Source organism: Vicugna pacos, chromosome 6, assembly GCF_048564905.1.
Source record: "Vicugna pacos chromosome 6, VicPac4, whole genome shotgun sequence".
Lineage (NCBI taxonomy): Eukaryota > Metazoa > Chordata > Mammalia > Artiodactyla > Camelidae > Vicugna > Vicugna pacos.
In genome coordinates this window covers 32,008,759-32,033,626 of record NC_132992.1, presented here as the reverse complement: position 1 = coordinate 32,033,626, position 24,868 = coordinate 32,008,759, and the positions used below count along the sequence as shown (strand labels likewise).

The window sequence follows — 24,868 nt, the reverse complement described above, 5'->3', positions numbered from 1 at the left end:
GACATGGTTTTAAAGACAAGGACTTTGAAGTGGCAATGGAGGGGGGTTTAAAGATTGGGATGTATTTACATGACTTTGGGAAGGACTATAAGCAACGTATGAAGGTTCTGCAGAGACAGGTAGGAAGGAGTACGGAACACAGGTAGGAGGACTAGGATTTGGTAAAAGGAGAAACAGTTATGTCAAATTTTACTGGAATGAAGGGGGAAAGAATTGTTTGGGTTTCAGGATGTGAAGGCAGAAACTGGGAATATCTATGAGCTTTCAATGGAATCTTTTGTTGTTGTTGTTCTTATAAACAGGAATTAAGGGCCTCCCAAGAGAGTGAATAGAGGAGGTTGTGGGTTAGGAAGCCGGAGCAGCATGAGAAGTTTGGAACAGTCGCTGTAGGAACTGACAGTGAGCGAGAACTACAGAGAACAAGAATACTCTCCTGGAAACACCGCGGGCCTAGTTAGTGTTGAAGGTGACAGCACATTTCAGGGACACCAGTCTGTACATGTGTGTGATTTTCTTGAACTCTGCTTGTCAAACAAACACAACAAGAAGGCAGATATTGATCCATGATTGGGATTAATAAGATCACTGCTTTGACACATAATTGGGTCAAGAACAATGAGGGTTAGAGATGATTGCTTTTCTCAAGTCTTAAAACGTGATTTGTCCTTTAACATCTTGGCATTTTGCTCCCAAATGTGCATCACCTTCTGGGATGGGTAGTGTGGTCCATTTCTGTGACTTTCCATCTGATTCATTGGTTGACTTTTTTTTTTCTTACTACTTCTTCCAGTAAGGCAAGAGTGAACAACAATAGTTTTCAGAGGTTGACAAACTCACATATAAAAATACATTAAACAGTTGGTGCTAACACTTATTAAGACTGTAAACATTGGCATCATTCAGAATCTCTTTAAGGTTTAGTGTTCTAATTCATAGAGTAAGTCTCAGAATAACTCTTCATGAAATGGTATGAAGATGAAAAGATATAATATATTTAGGGCTTTCCTAAAAAAGACACTGACTTTAGAGGCCAAAAAGAAATACTAGGTAGATTTGACATTATAAGAGGTAAAAATCTCATTTAAAAAATAAAAGGAAGAATGTTTGGATATAATATTAAAAAATATAAAAGCGACATATTATCTAAGATATAAAAATAATTCCTACTGATAGAAATTAAAATAACCTAATTGAAAAAAAATCAAAAATTAAGAATAAACATATGACCAAGGTCAAATGACAGAATGCCACTGTATAGAGCAATGTTGACTTGAACGCTCTAAGGATCCAGAAAATGCTTGTAGAAGGATTATATTTGGATGGTTACAATGAAAAATACTGGCAGTTCCCAACTGGTAGAAGATGCAAAATGCACCTTTTCACCCACTGTTGAAGTGTAACCGCTTACACCACACGGAGGGCAAGTTGTCAGTTTCTCCAAAAATTCTAAATGCACCTTTTTTTGGACACACCAATTGCAGTTTTAGAAATCTTATTAAAATTTCCACATATATACAAAATTGAATCTACAAAGATGTGTAAGACAATTTTCTTTATGGCAGCAAAGAAATTGAAACAAGTATTCATTAATAGGAAAGTAATTACTTTAATGATGGAATGTTTCAAAGTGCTAAGTAGGCATCGAAAAGCATGATGTGGACCTCTGTGCTGTTTTCAACTCGACAAATATTTCCAGAACACGATTAAACGAAAATAAGGCGATTGTTCTCATAAAGGGAAACGCCCTCGCAGCCAAGGCTGCAAAGCTGCAGCCAGAGAACAGCCGGCCTTACAAGCTGCAGCTCTGCTACCTGAGGACCAGCCTCTCCCAACAGCACCATCCTATGCACTTGAAGAGGTTCAATGGGCTGAACACAGGGGGCTAGAAAAGAATCTTTGTGGTGGCTGACAAAAGATAACAAGCTCCGCATTCCTGGGGACAAACAATGGACAATAATTAAGCATCTCCACGAGTCCACCCACCTAGGGCAGGACTCCATGCTCAGACTAATTTCTCAAGGGTTCCTAGGCAAGGGGCTGTCCCAACCTGTTAAGGAGGTCACAGGGCCTGTGGACTTTGTGCCCGCAATGACCCAGGGAGTCACCCTATACCTCCACCCCTACTCCGCCCCACACAACATCGGGGAACTTCTCCAGGGGAAGACTGGCAAATGGACTTTACCCAGATGCCCCCTTGTAGGGATGGAAATGCCTGCTGGAATTCACAGACACCCTTACAGGATGGGGAGAAGCTTTCCCCACCAGAACGGAAAAAAGCAACAGAAGTGTCAACATTTCTGCTCAAAGAAATAGTCCCGAGCTTTGGGCCAACAAAAAGCTTATAGAGTGACAATGGTCCCTCCTTCACTGCCAAGGTGACTCAACAGGCTTCCTCAGCTCTGGGTATTAACTGTCACCTCTACTCTTCCTGGAGGCCCCAATCCTCAGGCAAGGTGGAAAAAGCAAATCGTGTTCTGAAAAGAACACTTGCTAAGCTAAGCCAGGAGACTTCAGAAACCTGGGTCTCCCTCCTGCCTGTGGCCCTTCTAAGAACAAGACAGGCCCCTGAGGGAATTTGAAAATTTAGCCCATTTGAAAGGATGTATAGAAGGCCCATTTTAACTGCAGATTTCCTGTCTGATGAGGAGACCCATAAACTAGTCTCCTGCATTGTTCCCTTGAGCCAAGTTCAAAGTGCCCTCCAGGAATATGGAAACCAAGTGCTGCCCTTTCCTGCAGAGAAAGAACTTTCAGTCCCTGTCCAGCCACGGGACTTTGTCTTACTAAAAACTTGAGAGGAGGGGTCCCCTGAAGACCAGCTGCAAGCAACATGGAAGGGACCGTATCAGGTCTTACTAAGCACCCCAACTGCTGTTAACCTACCAGGAACTGCTGGCTGGGTGCATCGTCCAGAATAAAACCTGTAACTAATAGGCCCCAACAGGAACCAGGGACACCTACATTGCGAGGCAACACAAGACCTCAGGTCCCTGTTTTAAAAAACAACACCATGTAGCGATGATTACAACAGCTCATAATTGCTTAAATATATCCAATTAAAGCTCCAGAAATAAGTATTTTAATATGTTACAGAAATGACAGGCCAGCAAAAAACAACCACCACTCGGAGGGTTGGAGTACTCAGATGTATTACGCCGGCGGGCTCAGAGGGGCTTCTGCTCTGAAGCTCTGAGCACCTCCAAGACCTGTGCGTGGGCTTTTATAGGGTTAATTATAAGCTTGGGGCATTCGGCCAATAGGCATTCAACAGCTTTAACAGCATCATTATCACAAAAGTAGAGGCAGGGAGACAGCAAACCAACATTTCAAGGCCAGATATGTCTCTTTGAAAATCCAGCTGCCTAGCAAAGAAAACATGAACAGGGAATCAGCAAACCGACACTAATTAACTTAGATTTATGAGTTAGCCCAGCAGAACTCAGATCAGTAATCCAAAGCTTGTTACACTTAGATGTGTGAGTCAGCTTGTAGCCCCGCCCGGCTTTTCCTTCACAAATATACAGCGAGAAAGATGCATGTTTTCAGTAAAAGAGTTTCGTAAAATACAAACATTTCTTGCATAATCAAGATTTTAAATATTTAACAAAGTCTAAAAGTTCTTTGTAGTCCAGCTAACTTTCAGATGCTTTAAAGGAAACCTGGGGCATCTTAGATATTAAGTTAACTTGGATATTTTTCATACATTAAGTTAAATATAATCAGTCATAATTCTAGTAACCGCAAACTAGTCTCTATCGATTACAGATGTTTAACCATGGCTTTTAAGTCTTTTTGTCGTTACAGACTGTCAGACTGCTGTTACAAAGGTGCTTCATCTTTAAGAAAATTCATCTGAAGTCCATGGAAACAATGGATTGCAGCAGCCCCATGTCAGATGATGGCCACAGGAGGATCCCAGCCCACCCCCTCAGCCCTTGGAGGCAAAAACAAAAGGCTGTCCTGCCCCTGGGGCCCCTAGCCTAGGCACTCAGAGAGTTTTACTCCCTGATAGGCAGGGTCATCGCCCCTACTCAGCCCGAAGCAGTTTCAGAAGACGGACCTTCACCCTCTGCAACCCCATAAGAGTATGGGAGTAAAATCTCTTAGGGTGGAGTGAGACAGGAAGGGGGCAGGGCACAGCCATTCAAGGAATCACACAGCAATTAACACCAGGATGGTCAAAGGGTCAACCCCCAGTAGGCCTTGAGGCTCAAGATGTTGAGAGATTTAACTTCTAACAGATCTTGAGCTTCATTATACGCCCATTGTAATATAAGCATGGTGAATGACATGCCCACAGGCCCACGGCGGTCCCAAGGCTGGCCAGGAAAGGTCAGAGTGGGAAATGGCCAACTCCTTGGGAATCTCAGCCCCTTCCCCAGGCTACTAGACTGGTCCTTCCACTTATTAGCAAATGAAGCCACCAAGCCCATGAAAACTGGAAAAGCTGTGCCTTGTCACCACCCTTTTCTCTCCCTCTTTGGAGAAGGCACACATTCTGTCTATGGAATGTGTACCTATTTTTAATCTGAGCACCCAACCCCCACATGTCATGGCCTTTCTCTTGCCTTGCAATGTATCTCTGAATAAATCTACCTTTACTCAAAAGAAAAAAAAATTTCTAGGACACTAGTAAATGAAAAGTCAAAAGACAAGTTGCAAAAATTAAAATAAATCCAATTTACATGGCAAATCAACTGTGTACACATATGTGTGTGTTTCAATGTGTATGTAGTTGCATAAGATGATATGGGAAGATACATGTAATGGAAAGAAAACACACTTGATGATACACCTTAGACTCTCAGAATTGGTTTTCTGGGAAAGGACGGTGGGCGCTGGAGGGAAATGACGGAGACGCAGCCCTGGGCTCTCACTTCTGCTCTGCCGAGGCTTTTATGAGGCGATGGGTCTCTGTGCTACTTGGGAAGATGCAAAAGTCATGAAAACTCTTTGTAGAGGCAGGAATTCAAGACAAATTTAAAAATTGACATTCACTTACTCTTTGTTTTTTTCCAAAAGACTTCTTCATCGTAAACATGCATGTTCCTGAGTAGCAATACGAAACATTTCAGATTTTTCTCAGAGGAAAACTACTTTGTTTTGGGAAGCAGAACAACTGCGATAATGTGCATTTCAGAACGTGGGCTTGCCCTGGGTCCCGAATGAAACACGCCTTTGGGACAAGTAGGATTATTTATATTTTTCCCACCTTTTATGTGGAGACAAGCACACTGAAACCAGCATTCTATTGACAAGATAAGGAGCCATGGCAAATTATTGGTGCCTCTTCCGTTTGTTGCTGGTAAAATTGTGATACGTACACTCCTCGTAATTTGTCTCAGTCACATCAACCAGTGAAGCTCATATTTCTTGTCCTCTCCCTCTTCTTTTCTTTATCCATATTCTCACTCTTTCCTTCCCCTCACTTTCCCTCTGACTGCTCTCTGAGTCTCCTTCTAGGTGGCTCTAGATTTGCTCCCAGTGGCTGCAGCCTCCCCGTCCCTCCCCTCCTTGCCACCAGGGAGATACTGCGCAGGTGCAGCCCCGTCGGTCCCGCTGTGCCTCTGTCAGGGCGCAGTAGTACACAGCGCTGCCTCTCAGGGGACTCGGGGCAGGACCAAGGTGCTGGACTTTCTGTCTGTCGCTATGGTCAGAGAGGCCATGTGGTTTGTAACTGTGTCCCGTAAGCCATGAATGATGTACTGTGGACTCTGAGTGGGATTTTGCCGATACCAGTGTACATAGTCACTTCCACCAATGGTAGCGTGGTTGCAAGGCAGGGTTACGTCTTCTCCTTCAGCAACATCCTTGGATTTGGGCTGGTCAATCTCAGCCTCAATCACAGTCCCTAAGGGGTCAAGAAAATAAAATTAGCTCCTGAGCACACATCAGTGTAATTCTGTGGATAAAGGACACAACATTCCCACATACTCTGAGCCTGCCCCCTACTCCACTGTTTAAATATCTGTCCTGCAAAAATATCATTGCTGCTCCTTACAGAGACCAAACATAAACAGCAAGAATCAGAGATTCCAGAGGCTCTAATCCATCGATCCTTTGTTCAATAAGCCCATAGATTTCTTACAACATGGGAACTGCTAGGAGCGCTTCTGGGGTCATGGCTGATTTAATCTGTCATGTAGAATTTCCTGCTCCCCAGCAAACCAAGAGATCAGTCCTCAGTGTCATCCCCAGCATGCTGAACAGAGCACAGGGTGAGGAGTGCAGAGCGAATAAGCCTTCATGGCCCCTTGACCTCAGAGTCACCCCTTGTGGACACAGAGCACTCACCCCAGGTCAGAAGCACAGCTACTCCAGTCACCAGCCTCATACTTCAAGGACAAGCTGGGATCAGGAGCCCAGAGCTGTGTCTGATCTTAGGCTTAAAGAGGTTCCAGGGAACAGAAGTGACAGCTGCTCATAGAGACTTACAAGGAGTGGAGCCACCACTGTGCTGTTGCCAGGACTTGTCAGCCCATGAGGGAGGAGTTCCTTGTCTAGGTCTTCCTCCCCTGCTCCAGTCACATCCCTAAAAGAAGGAGGGAATATCAGACACCCCCAGTTCACAGGCTGCCCACTGTCATCATCTGAGAAGTTTAAAGTCAGGCTCAGGATAAGGAGCACCATCACAACGAGGTGTCTGTCCACAAGCACTGTCCCAACATCTCTTCCTGAAAGAAACTGGCTGATGCTCCATGAAGCTCCTACAGAACGTTGTTAAACCCCAGAAGACGGCACTGTGTTCTGTGTTGGAAGGAGGTGAAATTTCCATGCACATTCTGGAAAATGTGTGTGAGGTTCACAAGTAGGCAGTGATGTGCTCAGGGGGACAGGAAAAATCAGTAACATTGAGAGTAGTTGTAAATGTCCTGGGGCTCAGGGTTCCTCTAACGGCCCCTGGTATCATGCATCAACCACCACTGAGGTCGACATGTCTCTGTGCCTCTGTTGTGATATAGTAACTGATGCCATGCATAGTGTGCCCCTCACCCTCCTGGAACAGGGGTCCTTAATCCTCATGTCCTCTATGCCCATGCTTGTAAGTGCTGCGCACCGAGGATGCTGAGGCAGGGAGAAAAGAGTGAAGGGAAAGCAACAAGATGGCGGTGGGGGAGATGTGGTAGAAAAAGTTAGGGGAGGGAAGGAAAACAATATATGGAATAGAGATGGCGAGGGATCATCAGAGAAGAGAAACGGGGAAAACGCTGTTTGGAGGGGTACGTGGAAAAGGCTTAGGTAAGGGCCCCAGAATCTTTGACTAAACATATTCAACAAAGGATAAATGAAGTACAAGCTGGCTAAAAAAGAAGAAAGTGTGTCGTTTTTCCTTTTTCTGTGGAACACCAATCGAAAACATAAATCTTTCTTTCCCTTCTCCCTGAAGTTTGCACATGAAGCAGTCCCCTCTTGTGACTGAATAGATGAACTGTAGTGCTAACCCCAGGCCAAGTCAGCCAGCCATCTTTTGAGCCCTCAGGTTTGAAAGTAAAACAATAAAAAGGAATTCGCTGTAATGCCTCCTTACTCATTTTTGTTTCTTGGTCCTATAACACTTCACAGAAGATTTTAATTATTTTTATTGCTTTATTTCAGTATATCCCCATTAAGCTCAGTTGTTGGCTGCTCTTTAATTTTCCTTTCTGTCTAAACTTCCCATGTTTAAATGATATTTCATGTTTATAAGAGAGGATGACACAGATGAGGCCCTCAAGAGGGACCTGTCCTGTGGAAATTCGCACACAAATATACACACACGTCAGCAAGCACTACTACTGAAAATATAAGGATAAATAAAACTGAAATTATTTAAAGTAGGTAGGAATGCATTATTTTCCTTCATTAGCAAAAGGTATAGGAAAATTAACAGTAACTTTTTTGTTTGTTAGTTTCTTCGCCTTTAATTTTTAGAAGCTGGTAGAAACCATACAAAGTGGCATTTTGAATAATGTAGAATGACAAAAACTACTGAGTGACTGTGGAGAATCTAAAAATAAGCTTTTCTAGTCTACTGGCTCATTTCAGAGTATTTTAATTTTAGAGGATCTTATCTCTCAGGCTGAATGAGGGGAGGTTATCTTTCTTTGCTTGATGAAAACCAAAATAATGTACTTGATTTACTTCCAGAAAATCAAGAGAATTTGATAAAAGGCTAACACTTCTCTGTGATAAATATGCTGATCAAACAGAAGATCAATTCCTGAGTTTAATACAGCGTATCAATGAAAATACCAGCAGTCAGTGTTATGTACTACAGGGTCACCATAAAGACAAGTAGACTATCCCCCTGTTTTTCACAGTTGTACTGGGGGGCCTGGGTCAAACCCAGAAAAGGAAATAACATGAATTAAGTTTCAAAAGGGAGAAGTTACACCCTGTTTATTCATGGGTGATACACTTGTGTAGGCAGGAAATACAGAAGTGTCCATGAACAAATTGTAAGAACTAGAACTCACAGGTGTGTTAACAAGGCCATTAAATCCCCAAATCAATTTCATTTCTAGATTCCAGCCAAAAGCATTAGAAAAAGGAATTAAAATGTCATTTATCCAAAAAAAATAAATAAATAAATAAATAAATAAATAAATAAATAAATAAATAAAATGTCATTTATCAAATACTGTGAACTAATTTAATACAAGGTATGCAAGTAATCTACAAAAATTTTTTGACATTAAGAAAAGAAATTAGAGAAGGCCTGCATAAAGAGAATATCATATGAATCTAAAGACTCCATATATTAAGATGTCAGTTGTCCCAGATGAATCCACAAGTTCAACACAATCTCAATCAAATGACTACTAAGCTTTTGTGGTAGAAGCTCAGTCTATAATTTATGTGGAAATGCAAAGACCTAGAATAAATCTTGAATAAGAAAAAGGAAGTTTGACTTGCATTTCCAGATTTCAAAACATACATGAAGTCCCAGTAATTGAGACAGAATGTTCTGTTGGCATGAGGAGAAAATAAAGCCACTAGCAAACAGAAGCAAAATCAAAAACAGGCAATTCTATCAATTGCTGTTCTCCAAAGATGCGTATGCAATTCCATGGGGAAAAAGGTCTTTCTACAATAACAGCTAGCGCAAATTGGTGCTTGTGTGTTTTTAGTACCGTGTTTGTAGGTGTCTTTACATTTACTTGCTTCATTGCACTGGCTACAATGTCTAGCAGGACGCGGAAGGAGAGTGACGAGAGAGTGGATGTTCGTGATTTGTTCCCAGCCTTAGAGAAAGGTACATAGTCTTTTACCAGTAAACATACTATTAGCTGTTGAGGAAATTCCCCTCTATTCCTAGGTGTCTCAGCGTTTTCCCCATGGTGACTGTTCACTATTGGCAAATGCTTTTTCTATATAGATTAATATGGTCAAATGACTTCTTTTTATCACTGTTAATATGGTGACTTCTATCAATTGATTTTCAAACATTGAAGAAAGTTTTTCATCACTGAGAAAAACTGCATTTGTGCTTGGTATATTAGTCTTTTTATTTACTGATGAATTCTACTTGCTAATATTTTGTTAACCAACTTTGTTTCTATATTAATGAAGGATAGTACTCTGTAGTATTTTCTTTGGTTTTTGTTTTTGTTTTGTTTTGTTTTTTGTAAGGTCTTTAACTGATTTTGGTATCAGGGGAATACGAGCTTCAAAAAATTGATGAGGAATTACTATTTTCTTTCTGTTTTCTGGAAGAAATTCTGTAGAATTAGCAGTAATTTTTCCTCAATCTTTGGTAGAATTATCCAGTAACACCATATGAGCCTCAGAACTTTTTTTTCAGTTAAAAATTCATTTCTTCATAGACATTGTGACTTCAACTTTCTCTCTCTCCTGCCCTGAGGACAGGTGAGGAGGGGCTGCTCCTGGAGCCCCACAGCGAGCTCTGGGGACAGGCAGCAGGTGCTTTGAGAGCGCTGTGCCTCTGCGCAGAAGTAGGTTCCCACATCTGCAGTCTGGGCGGCCGGGATGTGCAGGAGGCTGTACTTTCTGGTCTCTCCAAACCGAGCTGTCAATCTCCCCTGCGTCTTCACGTCTCCACCCTTAGTTAATAACATCAACAAGACTGGACGTCCCCCAGGCTGCTGCTTATACCACTGTAAGCTGTCTATAGTGCTGGAGGTATTGCAGTATGTGGTGAAGTTCTCTCCCTCTTGTAGGAGCACGAATTCAGGAATTTGCTTTATCTGTTGTCCATTCACTTCTGTTCAGAGAAAAAGTGGGAGGCATCAGAGTCTGGTTAGATGTCTATTCCCTCAGCTACAATGGTCTTTCTCATTCTTCTGTGTACTTTCTCCTTCTTTCCATGTCTCCCTCCCCAACTACCTCTTTCTTCCTTTTAATTTTTCTGTTTTTCTCAACATCTTTGCTCTCAATGAGGAAATCTCATTCCTGCAGTTGCCTGCAGATAATAACTCACTCTGCTGAATTCTCTGGGAGCAACCAGGGGAATCCCAAACTCACGTGCTCTTTGCATCCATAAGATCAGAACTGTTGTTATAAGAAACATCTTCCTTCTTCTTCCTCTTCAGAAAGAGCTGCTGAATCTGACCACTCCTGATGGGTTTCCCTTGTACAAGCTGCTTCCAAACCCTGCCCCTGCCTTTTGGAAAGAAAGGGGAAAGGAGGGACTGCAGGTTGAGAGCCAATCAGACCTACCATGTTTCACTCACCTATTTTCAGAAGGGGGTGGGTGTCTGTGTTTGCAGATGCTGCCCCCCTGTGACTAGATCAGAAATTGCTGATTTTCTAACCAATTCCTTACAGAATGCTTTCTAATTCATGTGGTATATATGTTTGTCAAGGCTTGAAAAGAAAGAGTCTACTCATACTGATATTGTTCATGGAGGAATGATTTGTCTTTTAAAAATGGACTCTGTGGTTTAAAACCAGGGCATCAGGAGGAAATAATACGTTTCCTTTGTCATGTCCAGCTTCATCAGACTCATGTCGTCTCTGCATGTGCTAGTGGAGCATATTAGCTCGCAGACATTTAAATCAATTTGGGAAAGACTCCTGATTTATTGTTAGACAAACTGTGATCTCAAAATGGATGATACAAAGCAACTATTTCTCTGCTGTCATACAGGTTATCAAGGTTTGTAAATTCTCCAATGTAGAGTTCATCTTTACTGTTTCACTATGTTACCTTTCCACATACCAGGGACTTTAAAGGTCAATGTAATTTGAGAAAAAGGCACCAGATAAGATGCGCACTTTCCCAGAGAGACCATGAGGAGAGACCCGTGCAGGGGCCACGGTCATTCTGAGGACGCCTGGAGTGAGAGTTGGGCCCGGCCCTTTCTGTTGGAATAGAGCCCCGGCTTCCAGACACTCACACTGAGACTCCAGACATAAATAAGTAATTTGAGGTGCTCCAGAGCAGCCAAGCCCCCAGGTGTGAGCTGGAGCCTAGGTGTCATGAGGTAATAAAATGGCGGCTGTTGCAAGTCACTGAGGTTTGGGATGATTTTTATGCAGCAAAACACAACTGCACTGAGGTCCTGTGGAGAAGAGTCCTGGGGAGGACTTGTGAGAAGTTGGCAAGAATAAATTGTGCTTTTTCTCTCTCTGGTTTCTGATTGCCTCTAACAGCTGGGCCTGGAGCATCTGCCCTTTTCACCAAACTTCCTTTCACGTATGTGGCACAGAGCCCAGCTGCCACTGCTGGGATGGAACGAGAGCTCTGGGTCTCTGCTCACAGGAGCAGCTGGCTGATTGCTCATGTTGGGGCCTTGCAGTAAACAGGGAGGTGTGAGCTTTTTGTGTTCAATGTGGCTTTTATAGTTCACTCATTCTTCTCACTGCATGTGACATTGCTTTAGAAAAAATGAGGGACTATTTGAAAGCTCGTGTATCTGTTCAAATAGTGAAAATTTAACAGACTTTTTTCAATTTCAGATCAATCTGAGAACCCCCAAAATTGAGACTCTTGACACATATTTCCTTAGTTACTAGTGACTTTCATAAAGACATGGATATTTGCTTGTGTGGAAGAGCTTTATCCTCTCACATGGAGGCAAGCAGGGGCCCAAAGAAGGTGGAGTCGTTGGTCCGTCTAAGTAGCTTTCTACCCTGAAGTGTTGTATAAGCAAAATCAATTTTTTATTCTATGGTGAGCAATGCCATGAAGTGCTGTGTTGTAGCAATGAGCAGATGAGCCAAATTCTGCCCTTGCTTTTTTCTGTGCATTATGCTTCTACCTATTCAGAGTTACCTAAAGCCACAGGATTATTATTGAAAATTAGAATTATTGGATTATTAGAATTTTATTCCAGTGATATTTATGCAGGTAATGATGCAGACCTGGCTTGGAGGGTTGACCAGCAGTTCTTGTCCGTGTTGTTTCACTCCACCAGCACGAGTGTGCAGTGAGCTGGGGATTCTCCTCACTCAGGCCTGTGCTCACACTTCTAGCTCTACACATTCAGTTTTCTACCCATGGAGCAAAACAGATTCAACCATTTCCAGTCTGATGGTCAAAGAGATTCATTACTACCTTGTGAATGGTCTTTGAAAAGAAGTCTTTTCATGTATGCACATCTTAAATGGTTCCAGGGATTTGTATGCAATCCAATATAATATCTATTATTTTTTTCTAACCAGGAGATAATGACAGTAATAAGATTTTAAATATAAAAATCTACAAAAAAAATAGAGAAAGGGAGAAAAAGAGCACATAATACAAGAGAGCGAGAGAGAATAGCAGCATAATTCAGGAAGCTGGACAGGAGCTGGATAACTAGTTACTAATATAGATGTGGGTAGAAAGCTGAGAGTCAAGCTGCTAGGTGAAGAAGCACAGAAGGAAGTTGATCTTGTTGACAAAACCCAGAAAGGCTCCAGAATTAAAGGTCTCCAGAGGAACGATGGGGTATTAAACCGGTGGATTATTTGGAAAGCTGCAGAGTGAGTGCAGCGCCAGATGCGCGACCAGCCTCATACACCTGGGGATTAGAAATGAAGAAACTCAGACCATAGAGTTCAGTTATTGTTCAATATCACAGACAGAGACCCTGGAGGAGAGACCAAGTGTCATTACAAGTGATTTTCCACAGCAAAGGAAACCATAAGTAAAACAAAACAACAACCTACTTAATGGGAGAAAAGTTTTGCAAATGAATCCAACACAGGCTTAATGTCCAGAATATATAAGCAGCTCATATAACTTAATAAGAAAAAAACAAACAACCCAGTCCAAATACGGGCAGAAGACCTAAACAAGCAATTCTCCAATAGCACATGAAAAAATGCTCAATATCACTAATCATCTGAGAAATGCAAATCAAAACTACAATGAAGTATCACCTCACACCACTCAGAATGGCCATCACTCAAAAGTCCACATAAGACAAATGCTGGAGAGGCTGTGGAGAAAGGGGAACCCTCCTACACTACTGGTGGGAATGCAGTTTGGTGCAGCCACTGTGGAAAACAGTATGGAGATTCCTCAAAAGACTAGGAATAGACTTACCATATGACCAGGGAATCCCACTCCTGGGCATATATCCAGAAGGAACCCTACTTCAAAATGACACCTGCACCCCAATGTTCATAGCAGCACTATTAACAATAACCAAGACATGGAAACAGCCTAAATGTCCATCCACAGATGACTGGATAAAGAAGAGGTGGTATATTTATACAATGGAATACTATTCAGCCATAAAACCTGACAACATAACGCCATTTGCAGCAAAATGGATGTTCCCAAAGAATGTCATTCTAAGTGAAGTAAGCCAGAAAGAGAAAGAAAAATACTATATGAGATCATGCAAATGCAGAATCTAAAAAAAAAAAAAACCCAAAACAGGAATACAAAACAGAAATAGACTCATAGACATAGAATACAAAATTGTGGTTGCCAGGGGGATAGGGGGTGGGAAGGGACAGACTGGGATTTCAAAATGTAGAATAGATAAACAAGATTGTACTGTGTGGCACAGGGAAATATACACAGGATTTTTTGGTGACTCACAGTGAAAGAGAATGTGACAATGATTGTATGTATGTTCATGTATAACTGAAAAATTGTGCTCTACACTGGAATTTGATGCAACATTGTAAAATGACTATAACTCAATAAAAAATGTTTAAAAAAAACAAAATACAAGTGATTTTCAAAAATGCAAATAGCCTCCATGGAAAAAATGAAAATACGGATGTCCATGTAGGGAGAAGGTGGAACTAAACCAAAATCCCCAATGAGTTAAATGAAGCAGAATCGCCTGTTCTGATATAAAACATGCAGATTCCATGTCTGGTGTGTGAGAAAAGTTTTATCCATATGTCCACATGTTCCGTTCAAGCACGTGAAGAAATATGACAGGACTAGCTCTTAGGATGAGTCCAAATGTAGGAGGGTATATGTTGCCCTAGATTAACCAGATTGTTTTATGTAGGTTTGAGTTACTATCTAGTTCACTTGGAATCCTGGCGAAAGAGGAGGCAAGGGATCTGACTCAATGACATGGCTAATACGTTGGTGGGAGTCCAGGTTAGTGATGTTTAGTAACAGTGCAGGTAGTTTAGGGAGCTACAGTGACTGAATTATTGAAAACACTGTAATTCATTGCATTTGCCTTTTCTACCCGATTTTTGCCTCTTCATCAACGCTGGCACCAGAGCAGCAGCAGGCACCGGTTTGGGCAGGGGCTGCAGGTGACTGCAGAGCACTGTGTGGAGGCACAGAGGTATGTGGCTGAGTCCTCGGGCTGGGGTCCTTTGATGTACAGGTAACTGTGACCGTCCTTACTACTAGAGTGACTCTTACTCATCCTTCCTCCGTTTCATCCTCATTTAAAGACATTACAAACAGGTTCTTGGGACTTTTTGCACGTTCCCATCTGTACCAGTGTAAAGCATAAAAAGAGCTGGAAGGGAAACTGCAGGTGACATTGGTGCTCTCTCCTTCCTGAACGTGCAACCGTGGAGGACTCTGTTTCATGCACAAGAGGAGGCTCAATCCTATAATGGATGAATTTAATGGAATTTCAATTAGACCTTAACAGAGCTGTTTAAAAGTATGTAAGACTTATGTTCTATCTTGTCTGTGTCAGCCCACATGTAATCTTAATTTAGTTCAACATGCATATTTTTGTTTAAACGGTGATTTTGTGCCCACAATTTCCCTAGGAGTTCTGAAAATTATAAAAGCAACATTCTCTGTTCTCTGGGGGACTTAAAATACTGGAGAAAAGAGACATGCTGGGAAAACATATAGTAAAAGATAGCACTAATTAAGGTTTTTCACAATCTAAATCTACTGCGGCTTTTCCGCGCTACCCAGAGAGGGGTCCATTCGGCGTTGTTCTGGATTCCCATTGTAACTCAAAGGGAAACTTTCACAGTGTCCAGAGCCCTTGATGTCTTGCAAATGAAGGAGGAGGATGTCCTCAAATTCCTTGCAGCAGGAATGCCACTTAGGTGGCATCAACCTTGACTTCCAAATGAAACAGTACATCTGCAAAAGGAAAAGTGATGGCATCTACATCATAAATCTGAAGAGAATGGGAGAAACTTCTATTGGCAGCTCGGGCCCTTGTTGCCAATAAAAACCCAGCTGATGTCAGTGTCATATCCTCCAGGAATACTGGCCAGCGAGCTGTGCTGAAGTTTGCTGCTGCCACTGGAACCACGCCTATTGCTGGCTGCTTCACGCCTGGAAACTTCACTAACCAGGTCCAGGCAGCTTTCCGGGAGCCGAGACTTCTGGTGTTTACGGATCCCAGGGCTGACCACCAGCCTCTCACTGAGGCATCTTACATTAACCTGCCTACCATCGCCCTGTGTAACACGGACTCCTTTCTGCGCTACGTGTACATTGCCATCTCGTGCAACAACAAGGGAGCTCACTCAGTGGGTCTGATGTGGCGGATGCTCGCCCAGGAGGTTTTGCGCATGCGCGGCACCATCTCCCGCGAACACCCATGGGAGGTCATGCCTGATCTCTGTTTCTACAGAGATCCTGCAGAGGTTGAAAAGGAAGAGCAGGCTGCAGCTAAACAGGCGGCGACCAAGGAGGAATTTCAGGGTGAATGGATGGTTCCCGCTCCTGAGTTCACTGCTACGTGGCCTGAGGTGGCGGACTGGTCCGAAGGCGCCCTCTGTGCCTATTCAGCAGTTCCCTACTGCAGGGAGCGCTCAGCCCGCCCCTGAAGACTGGTCTGCAGCTCCCGCTGCTCAGGCCACCGAATGGGTTGCAACAACCACGGAGCAGTCGGAAGCTGTTAATTCCACAAAGTCTTAAAATAGAAAGAGTTCGATGGAAAATAAAGTTTCTAAAAATTAAAAAAATAATCAATCAATCAATCAATCAATCTAGTGTGAAATTGGTAGTGTAAATTGACTATAAAACCTTCTTTCCAAAGAACAACTGAAATATACACAGGGATCAGCATGGGGGAGGTGCTAAAATCAGGGAACAGTGCCTTCCACGTACTCAAATATAAATCATGTTCTCAAAACTGCAACAGGACTGTGAGATGTCTCAGTGGCAAATCTCTGACTTTCTCCCCAAGAAAAGGGCTGCAGCTACGGTTAATAAAGGAAATCTTGAAAGCCTCATTAATGTCTCTGAATTTAGAAGCACAAAGCGATGGGCTGCTGGAAAAACAAGCCACAAGTCAACTTCCTTATTTCCCCCTGAGGTCAGAGCAGCCACATCACTCAGTGAAGGGGACATTGAGGGCACCACGACACCACTCAGGAAGTTCACATGCTGGGAAGCTTGTTTCTGATGGAAATACCGATCCACTGGAAAAATCACCCTCGTATTAGCAGGGCTGCGTCCAGAACGGGAAAGGCACACTTCCAACAGCCCTGGCATTCCTGCAACAAGTAAGGTAGACGAAGTCTGTGATTTATAGCAACTCACTTTACCTGAAATAGAGGTCAAGCCAGTGGATACACTGAATACACTAAACCTCATGGGAAGTGATTTGCAGGGTATAAATCTTGACAATTCTAGATAAACAGCACAAAGATTAGTTCAGCTTAATCTTTTATATTCGTGTTTGAATAGTATTGATTCTACGAATAATTTTATCTTGCATACATTTATTCAAATTTTCAAATATGTATATTGTTTTGGCCTCCTGTGTACTAAGCAGTGTTCAGGCATGGAGGAGGCAGTAGTGAAGAGGACGTAAAAGTCCTACAGTGCAGTTGGACAAGAAAAAAATTAAACAAGTGGATTTTTTTAAAGATAGTTTTGAGAAGTTATATGTACCATAAATAAAATACTGTATTGAGATAGGGAGTTACTCTTGGGGTGAGCAAAGGCATCTGCTCTAACCGGGATATGGAGGGGAGGAGCCCCTCTGACACTGACTCTGCAGCACCAGGCAGGTAGTGAACCCCTCTCATGCGCAATTCCCTTTCCTATAAGTAACCAGTATCTTTCTGTCGGGCACAGGGCGCAGCACTGGCACTCATCACCCCATTCACTTCTCATAGGCACCTGTATGGTAGATACAATCAACATCCACCTTGTAGATATGGGGAAACAGAAGCATAAAATTTATTAAGACATTTTCCCAAGATCACTCAACTAATGAGTGGTAGATTTAGAAATACAACCCAAGTCTTTGATCTCAAGCACTTTGCCACAATGCCCTTTGAAAGGTGGATGTACCAACCTTGAAGGGCTCTAGTAAGAATTAAGTGAGAACATACCTGCACACCATCTGGCACAATGCCTTCCCTGTCATAGGCGCTCAGCCAGCGGCAGGCAGTGTACACAACCTTGGGGGGTTGGGAGACAGTGTCTGAAATGCACAGGGGTCTATCTGCAAAGTAAAGCTCAACATTTTCCTGAAGTGCATTTAGCAGATTTTTTGTATTATAACCATCCATGGTATCATGTTTCTTATGTTTATGGAAAATCAGTTCATTCAGATGATATACTGAAAGGCTGGGCAGCATATAATAATATGAAAAAAGTACACCAAGCAGTGTTGGCTACAATTTTTAAGTATTTTTCATCTTTGACTCTTCCAAGGTATTTCTATACCACAATAAAAGACAGAGCAGTAAACTCAGTTTTACTTACCAGAGAAAAACCTCCCAACTTGTGCAAAAAGGGCAAGATTTCTTTCCAAGGCAGCCTAGTAATCTCCAGCTGAAATCACCCCAAGTATTATCTTCGTTGTCCTGAAGTCAATCACTTTCACATCTCGAAGGCAAAACAGTAAAGCAGCCAGACAGTGCTCCTGAGTCCCTGTTCTCACTGTTTCTACGGTGGGAAGATGGTTGACATTTTGGTCAGTGATGCTGCCTCCTACTGTGACCGGGCTTCCCCACCATCTACTCCAGGAGCACTGGACTGCGGCAGGCAGGCCAGTGTGAGCCTCACAAAATACTTTAGCAGGACACCAGGTGGCAGTGCTTCAGCTTTCATTCTTCATACATGCAAAGTGGTAGAGCCTGATTCTCAAAAAAGGAAAATAGAAAGATTTAGAGAGAGCATTCATAAAGGGGTGACATCTGAGCAAAGACATAAAGGGAGTGAGAGGTACAGCATATGGATGTTTGAGGGGGTAGCATTGCAGGAGGAAGGGCAAAGGCAAGGAGCACAGGTCTTCATAAGGAAACATGGGTGGAGTGTTTAAGGAACAACATCTCATTCTTCCCTGTAGCCCCTTCTTTCCCCAGCACACCGCCATGTGAGAATCTTCCTAAGCCTTCAGCGCTGTCAACTGGGTAGTGGATGATTTCCTCATCTATTGATCCTGGGGCAATTGGTACCCAGGTCTGGCATCCTCTTCCCTAGTTTAAACCAGTAATGTCACCATCACTGAGACATCCCAACCACCCTGTCCTGGGGTGAATTGCTTTTCCATATGCAAATCTTACACTCTAGGAGCCCATTATGAGGTTACATTCTGGTTGACAGTAACAGTTAGAGATGCTTTTCAAAGTGAGGAACGTTATGTCTTATTTCTCAAAGATACAACAATGGGAACAATAAAACCTATCTCATATACTTGTATATTCAAAGTAGATAATGAATCTGAAATGCAAACTACAGTGCCTGACATATAGTGAGCTCAATAAATATCAGCTTTCTTTTTTCGAATAAAGCCAGCCTTTCCTTCAGTGTCCAAGTCTGTGACCTTTTACTATTTGCTCTTTTCTCCACATCAGTTCAATGATAGAAACTTCTTGGAAATTTACTTAATAATCACTTATTTTCCTGGAGACAGTCATTATTTTTCCTTATTTGCTTCCACTCACACTCTCTCAGCTACACTGACGCAGTCGGGCTGCTGAGAGGACACAGATGAAATGCTCAGTTGAGGTTTTACTTTAATTCCCCTAATGAAGGATAATATTAAGGGTTTTGTGTGTTTATTAACTATTGGATGTCATATTTCTGAAGAGGATTTCAAGATTTTGCCATTCTTCTTAAGTGTTTCCCTTTCTTACTGATGTGTATGAGTTTTTAATATATTCTGCATTAGAATTCTTTTTCCGAAATGTAGGTTGAGATATAATTTACATAAATGTGCATTGACTTTCCACCCTCTCAGCACTGATTTTTAATAAAGACAATTGTAAAATATACCTTCATGTTCATAAGAAGCCAACTTGAAAGTTTTATGTGTTTGTTGTCTCTAAGCACTTGAGAAATTCCCTTGGTGACTTCTGTTGCTCAGGATGAGAAGTCAGTATCATTCTTAATGATGTTTCCCAGAATACAATACACCAATTTTCCCTGAGTACTGGCAAGATTATTTCCACTTAAACAGACCCTCAGATTTGCCTTTGATGCCTTGCAAACTTCTGCCAAATCCACAGTGGGGGACTCACAGAATTCCTTATTCCACTTGACTGCATTCCACGTACTATCGCTCCTGAACAAGCAGCTTGTTTCATAGAAAGCCAAGCATCACAGGGAATGGAGCTGCTTGCTTACGATCAGAACGTTCAGAAGGGGTAACGGAAGAGGTCGTTATAAATACCAGCCACAATCATGTAGCCATTTGCACAAACAAGAAATATGATAGCTGTCAAATTTTCTTTTTCATTTTGATATCAATGTATTTATGGACACATTAACCATTTTAAGCTCTCAATTCCCATTTGCCTGCATGTAATAAGCTGTGCTAACATTCATCAGGCTTTTATCTCATTGCATTTCAGGAGATAAGAAATAGGTTTCGATGGGAGAGTGTGACCCAGTGAAAAGAGCAAAGAACATCACCTAAAAATAGATAAATGAACTTGGCATACACCTTGCAGGAGATGGTTAGCTTGTTTTTGGTTGAATGCGGAATACCTGCATCATATTGGCAGGAAGCATAGTTTTGCTGCTGTCTTTATTTGAAAGTAGTGCTGTTAAAAAAAAGGTACAGAATGATGGCCGGTTAACAAGGAGGCTACTGGAGTAGCTTTGTTCTATCTCAATGCAACTGTCTGGAAATATATTTCCCAGAATTTGCTTCCCTGTTTTGTCCTGGGTTAGGATTGGCCATGAAAGAAACTTCTGCAAGATTTAGAAGGTACTTGTCATGAAGTAGACATATTTTTCATGTCTTGCTGGCTGGGGCAGGGCCCCAGGCACTGTGGTAGCTCACACGTGTTGCTGCTGGTGGGTTAGCCCAGCTTGTTGACTCACAACTCCTCCACCTCCCACCACATCTCCTCCTCATCTTCTCTTTGTCTTGGACCAAGTGTGCGTGTAGCTGATGGCAAATGACACCCACTGCTCCTGAAGGACACCCACTGTTGTGAGATGGAAGGAGGTGAGACACAGACAGCTTTAGTTTTCCACTTGTCTTCACTGGTCCTAGTGCGTCCTTACAAGTCACAGCTTGTCCACGCATTTGTCCACATCCAACTTTCCTTCACAAATGTCACTCCAGTTAAGTTACAGTGAATTCGGGCTCAACACCAGATGCAAAGATCACAGCTTTATGTACACTCCTCCACCAGCTCTAGCAATTGCCTGAGTTCTTAATTCTTATAGCGAATCCTTCATTCTATGTGCTTCCGCTTCTCTAATTGTGCCCTCACTGACACAAAGCTTAAGAGGAAAGGATTAAGGAAGTGATTTTCATGATGATTCTAGTTTACCATACCCAGGGTTGTGATATGAGCATCTTTAAGTGAAGCTCCTGCTTTAAATTATTATGGGGCAAGTTTTTTAACTTTAGACAACTTTACACATATTCTGCATGATTGCTTTGAAGTCGAACATTCAAGACTGAGAATGTATTAGTAGAAAGTTCCTCTGGACACCTGTTCTCAAATGACATAAAAGGAGATTTATTTAGAATTCAGTCTTCTGATCCAGACCGCAGACCACACACCCACAGGGCTGCCGTGTCTTGTCTGGAGGCTGCAGGTGTGCATCTCGGCTTGGCTCCTGCAGCAGGGAGCTCTCTCTTACTGTGCTCTGGGGTTTTTGTTCAGCTCATTCTATTACTTCAAGCACAGTGCTTCTCGGAGAACACAGAAGTACTTTGCAGAATCCTCCAGCTGTAAGTTTGAGATAGTGAGGCTGAGGGATTTTTCTGCTTTCCAGAAGTTTACAGAGTAGCGGCCACTCTTGGCATTCCCACTAGATGAATCCTGACGAATAAGGAAAGTCATCTCTCCACTGGGAGGCTGCTTGTACCAAAAAATATAGTATATGCTATCACTTGTTTCATACCGACAGTTCAGGGTGACTGTCTCCCCCACGTGAGAGGATACGGCTGGCTGGTCTTGAGTAACTGTCTGGGCCACTCCTGATCCTGTGGGAAAAATCAGAAAACAGAGCTGAAGTAGTGAGTAGAATAATGTAGGAATGAGGCTAATTTAAGTCCCAAAGAAAAGCCAAATTGAATCATAATATGCTTGCTTTTCTCCAATCTTCCTTTCCTCCCCAAGTCCCTGGGAGGTACCACGTGCAATCCTTTCAACCTGAACATTCCCACCCATGTTTGGAGCCATCCTTACCCGAGAAGATGAGGGCCAGGAAGACCCCGAGCAGGCTGGAGAGCGGCATGAGGCATGGGCTCCGCTGCACAGATGTGTTTAGTTCTGCCTGAGCTGAGAGCTCTGTGTCTCTGAGTCCCTGTCACCACATGCACATGGTACCTGGGTTCCGATGTGCCTCCCCCTAACAGGAAGGAGGGTGTGTGCTGTTCATAGACCACGTGGTCTGTGCGCACAGCTGGGAATAACGTGACTCACCACAAACCTTCACTTTGTCTACTGGTCTTTCCCTGGTCATTAAGTTCGGCAGTACCTGAAAAGGGGCATGGGAAAAGCAGTTCATATGAAAGGTTCGAGCTGAGGGGAACTGCAGATTAAACAAGTTGACATATATTGATCATTTTTCAGCTGAATAATCTTGCCAGCCTGTTTGAAGTAGAATGTAGTCTAGCGTCTGAACTCTTCTTGCAGTCTACTTCCTGGCCATTTATTTAGCTTACACTTACTTTTCTCCATCCAGAATCTAATGACTCTTTTGAAAAACTCACAGACCTTTGCCTTCGTGGTGAAAGGCATCTTATCCCCAATAATTAACAAATCTCTTCCTTCCTTACTTGATTCTAGATCTCTACTTAGGGTTCTCAATAAATAGTTTCTTTAGCATCATGTGATTTAAAAAACAGTCCTTCTGACTTTCAGAATCTATTCAGTTGCTTGGGTTTTGTAAAGTTATAACAAGAAAAAAATCGTGTTTCTTTTGAAATCTTACATTGAGTCTTATTTATCAGATTTTGAAGAGTTTCAGGCTTTTCAGTCCTGTTCCCTCCACAAGCAGAACTGGACTTATTAGATCATGCGTCTAAGAGTTGTCCTGAAATCACAATTTCTATCCCATTGCTCCAAAGTGTTCAGTGTCACTTATTAGTGACTGGTAAGTTTTCTCTTTGTAAAATAAAGTCAAGAAGCATGTCAGATCTTTCTGTGACCCAGTGCTATAACACACTCCTGCAGAATGTGGTATCTACGGTCTGCAAACACTCAGTGTGTGTCAACAGCACAGAGCTGGTGACTGAAGTTTTTATAATGTTACATGTCATGGAGAATGTAGCTGTCAACCTTCCATGTGGTTTCATTGTTTTAATGGATAGATTAATATAAAGGACCAAAGGCAACTAGAAGACAAAGTACAGACAGAGTGTCTAAAAAGTGCCTGTTCTTTGCTTTTAAGGTCAAAATAAATCGTGAATGTTAGAAGAGAATTTGTATTTAGTTGAGACGTCTCCTCTTCTGGCCCATTTCATCTCTGAGTCCTGACATGCAGCTGATGCCCTGGTGTGAAATTAGTTGTAACCAAGCAGAGGAGACCAGGAATGCCCTCAACAGCCTGGGGAGCAGCATGATGTTCTATGTGTAACACATATATTTATATGTAATAATTATAAATGTCATATATATATATATATATATGCTGGAAAAATTGATATTGATACAATATTATTAAAATAATCCTACTCTGATGTGTCAATTATTATATGCACTTTTTTTTGATATATAGCTTTAGGAAATTTTATCACATGTATGGGTTCTGGTAACCACCACTAATATGAAACAGAACTGTTCCATCACCCTAAAGAACTTCCCTTTTCACACACTCCCCACCCCTGCAACCCCGGCAAACTCCTGGAAACAACTGATTGCTTTCTTGCCTCTGTATTTTTCCCTTTTGAGAATGTTGTCTGGGTAAGATACATTATGTATGGAATCATAATAATCCAATGAGTGTAATCACACACTATGTAGCCTCCTGAGTGTGACTTTTTCCATTTAGCACAACACCCTTGGGATCCACCTAGTTTATTGCATGTCGCTATAGTCTGTTCCTTTCAGTCACTACAGACTTTGTTCTTCAACTTATGATTATGGTGGTCAGAAAGCCATATGCATTCTGTAGACACCATACTTTGATTTTGGATTTTGATCTTTTCCAAGCAGCGACATGCAGTGTGATATTCTCTGCTGGTGATGGGCAGGGATACCAAGCTGAGCGCCCAGCCATCCCCGGGATCACCAGGGTAAAACAATCCATGGTACACTTAGAGCCATTCTGTACCCACTCAGCCATTCTGTTCTTCACTTTCAGTACAGTGCCCAATAAATTACATGAGATTTGCAACACTTTAGTATAAAATAGACCTTGTGTTAGATGATTTTTCTCAATAGGAGGATAATGTAATTGTTGAGCACATTTAAAGGAGGCCAGGCTAGGCTAAACTGTGATGCTGCCTAAGTTTGTGTATTAAATGCATTTTTGACTTATGATATTTTCAGCTTACAATGGTTTATTGGGATCTAACTCCATCATAAGTTGAGAAAGATCTACAAGTAATATGTCATTGTATGGTGCTCTAAAGTATATTTATCAATTTATCCAATGAAGAACATTTGGGTGTCTTCCAGTTTGGGGCCATCACAAATATAGCTACCATGAATATTCATGTACAGATCTCTGTGTGATCAGAAGTTTTTCATTCCTCACATATAAATACCCAGAAATGTGATTGCTGGGCCGTAAGCTAAGTGAATGCTTAACTTAATGTGAAACCGTTGAACTGTTTTCCAGAATGACTGGACCACTCACCCACCTGCAATGTATGAGTGATTCAATTTCTCTGTGTCCTTGCCAGAACTTGGCATTGTCAGTATGTTTTATTTTAGCCATTCTGATAGATGTAGAGTGGCTCACCGTGGCTTTAATTTGCACTTATTTAGTGGCTAATGATGTTGAACTTTTGTTTATACAACTTAGTTATAGGCTTATTTCCCTATCACACATCTTCTTTGGTGAAGTGTCTGTGTGAGTCTTCTGTTCATTTTATACCTGGCTTGTTTGTTTCTTCCTGCTGAGTTTAGAGAATTCACTATATTCTGAATACCAGACCTTTGA

At 42.1% G+C, this 24,868-nt stretch overlaps 1 pseudogene and 2 gene segments (V, D, J or C); 1 reads left to right on the top strand and 2 right to left on the bottom strand.

The window, feature by feature from the left end:
• Positions 1 to 5,600: 5,600 nt before the first annotated feature.
• Positions 5,601 to 6,334, bottom strand: LOC140697104 (T cell receptor alpha variable 26-1-like). The segment is given in 2 exon segments: positions 5,601 to 5,851; positions 6,295 to 6,334. Coding segments are annotated over 2 exon segments (291 nt in total).
• Positions 6,335 to 9,162: 2,828 nt separating this feature from the next.
• Positions 9,163 to 16,249, top strand: LOC116280842 (small ribosomal subunit protein uS2-like; annotated as a pseudogene).
• Positions 16,250 to 21,426: 5,177 nt separating this feature from the next.
• LOC102532591 (T cell receptor delta variable 1-like) lies at positions 21,427 to 21,994 on the bottom strand. The segment is given in 2 exon segments: positions 21,427 to 21,740; positions 21,946 to 21,994. Coding segments are annotated over 2 exon segments (363 nt in total).
• Positions 21,995 to 24,868: the final 2,874 nt, after the last annotated feature.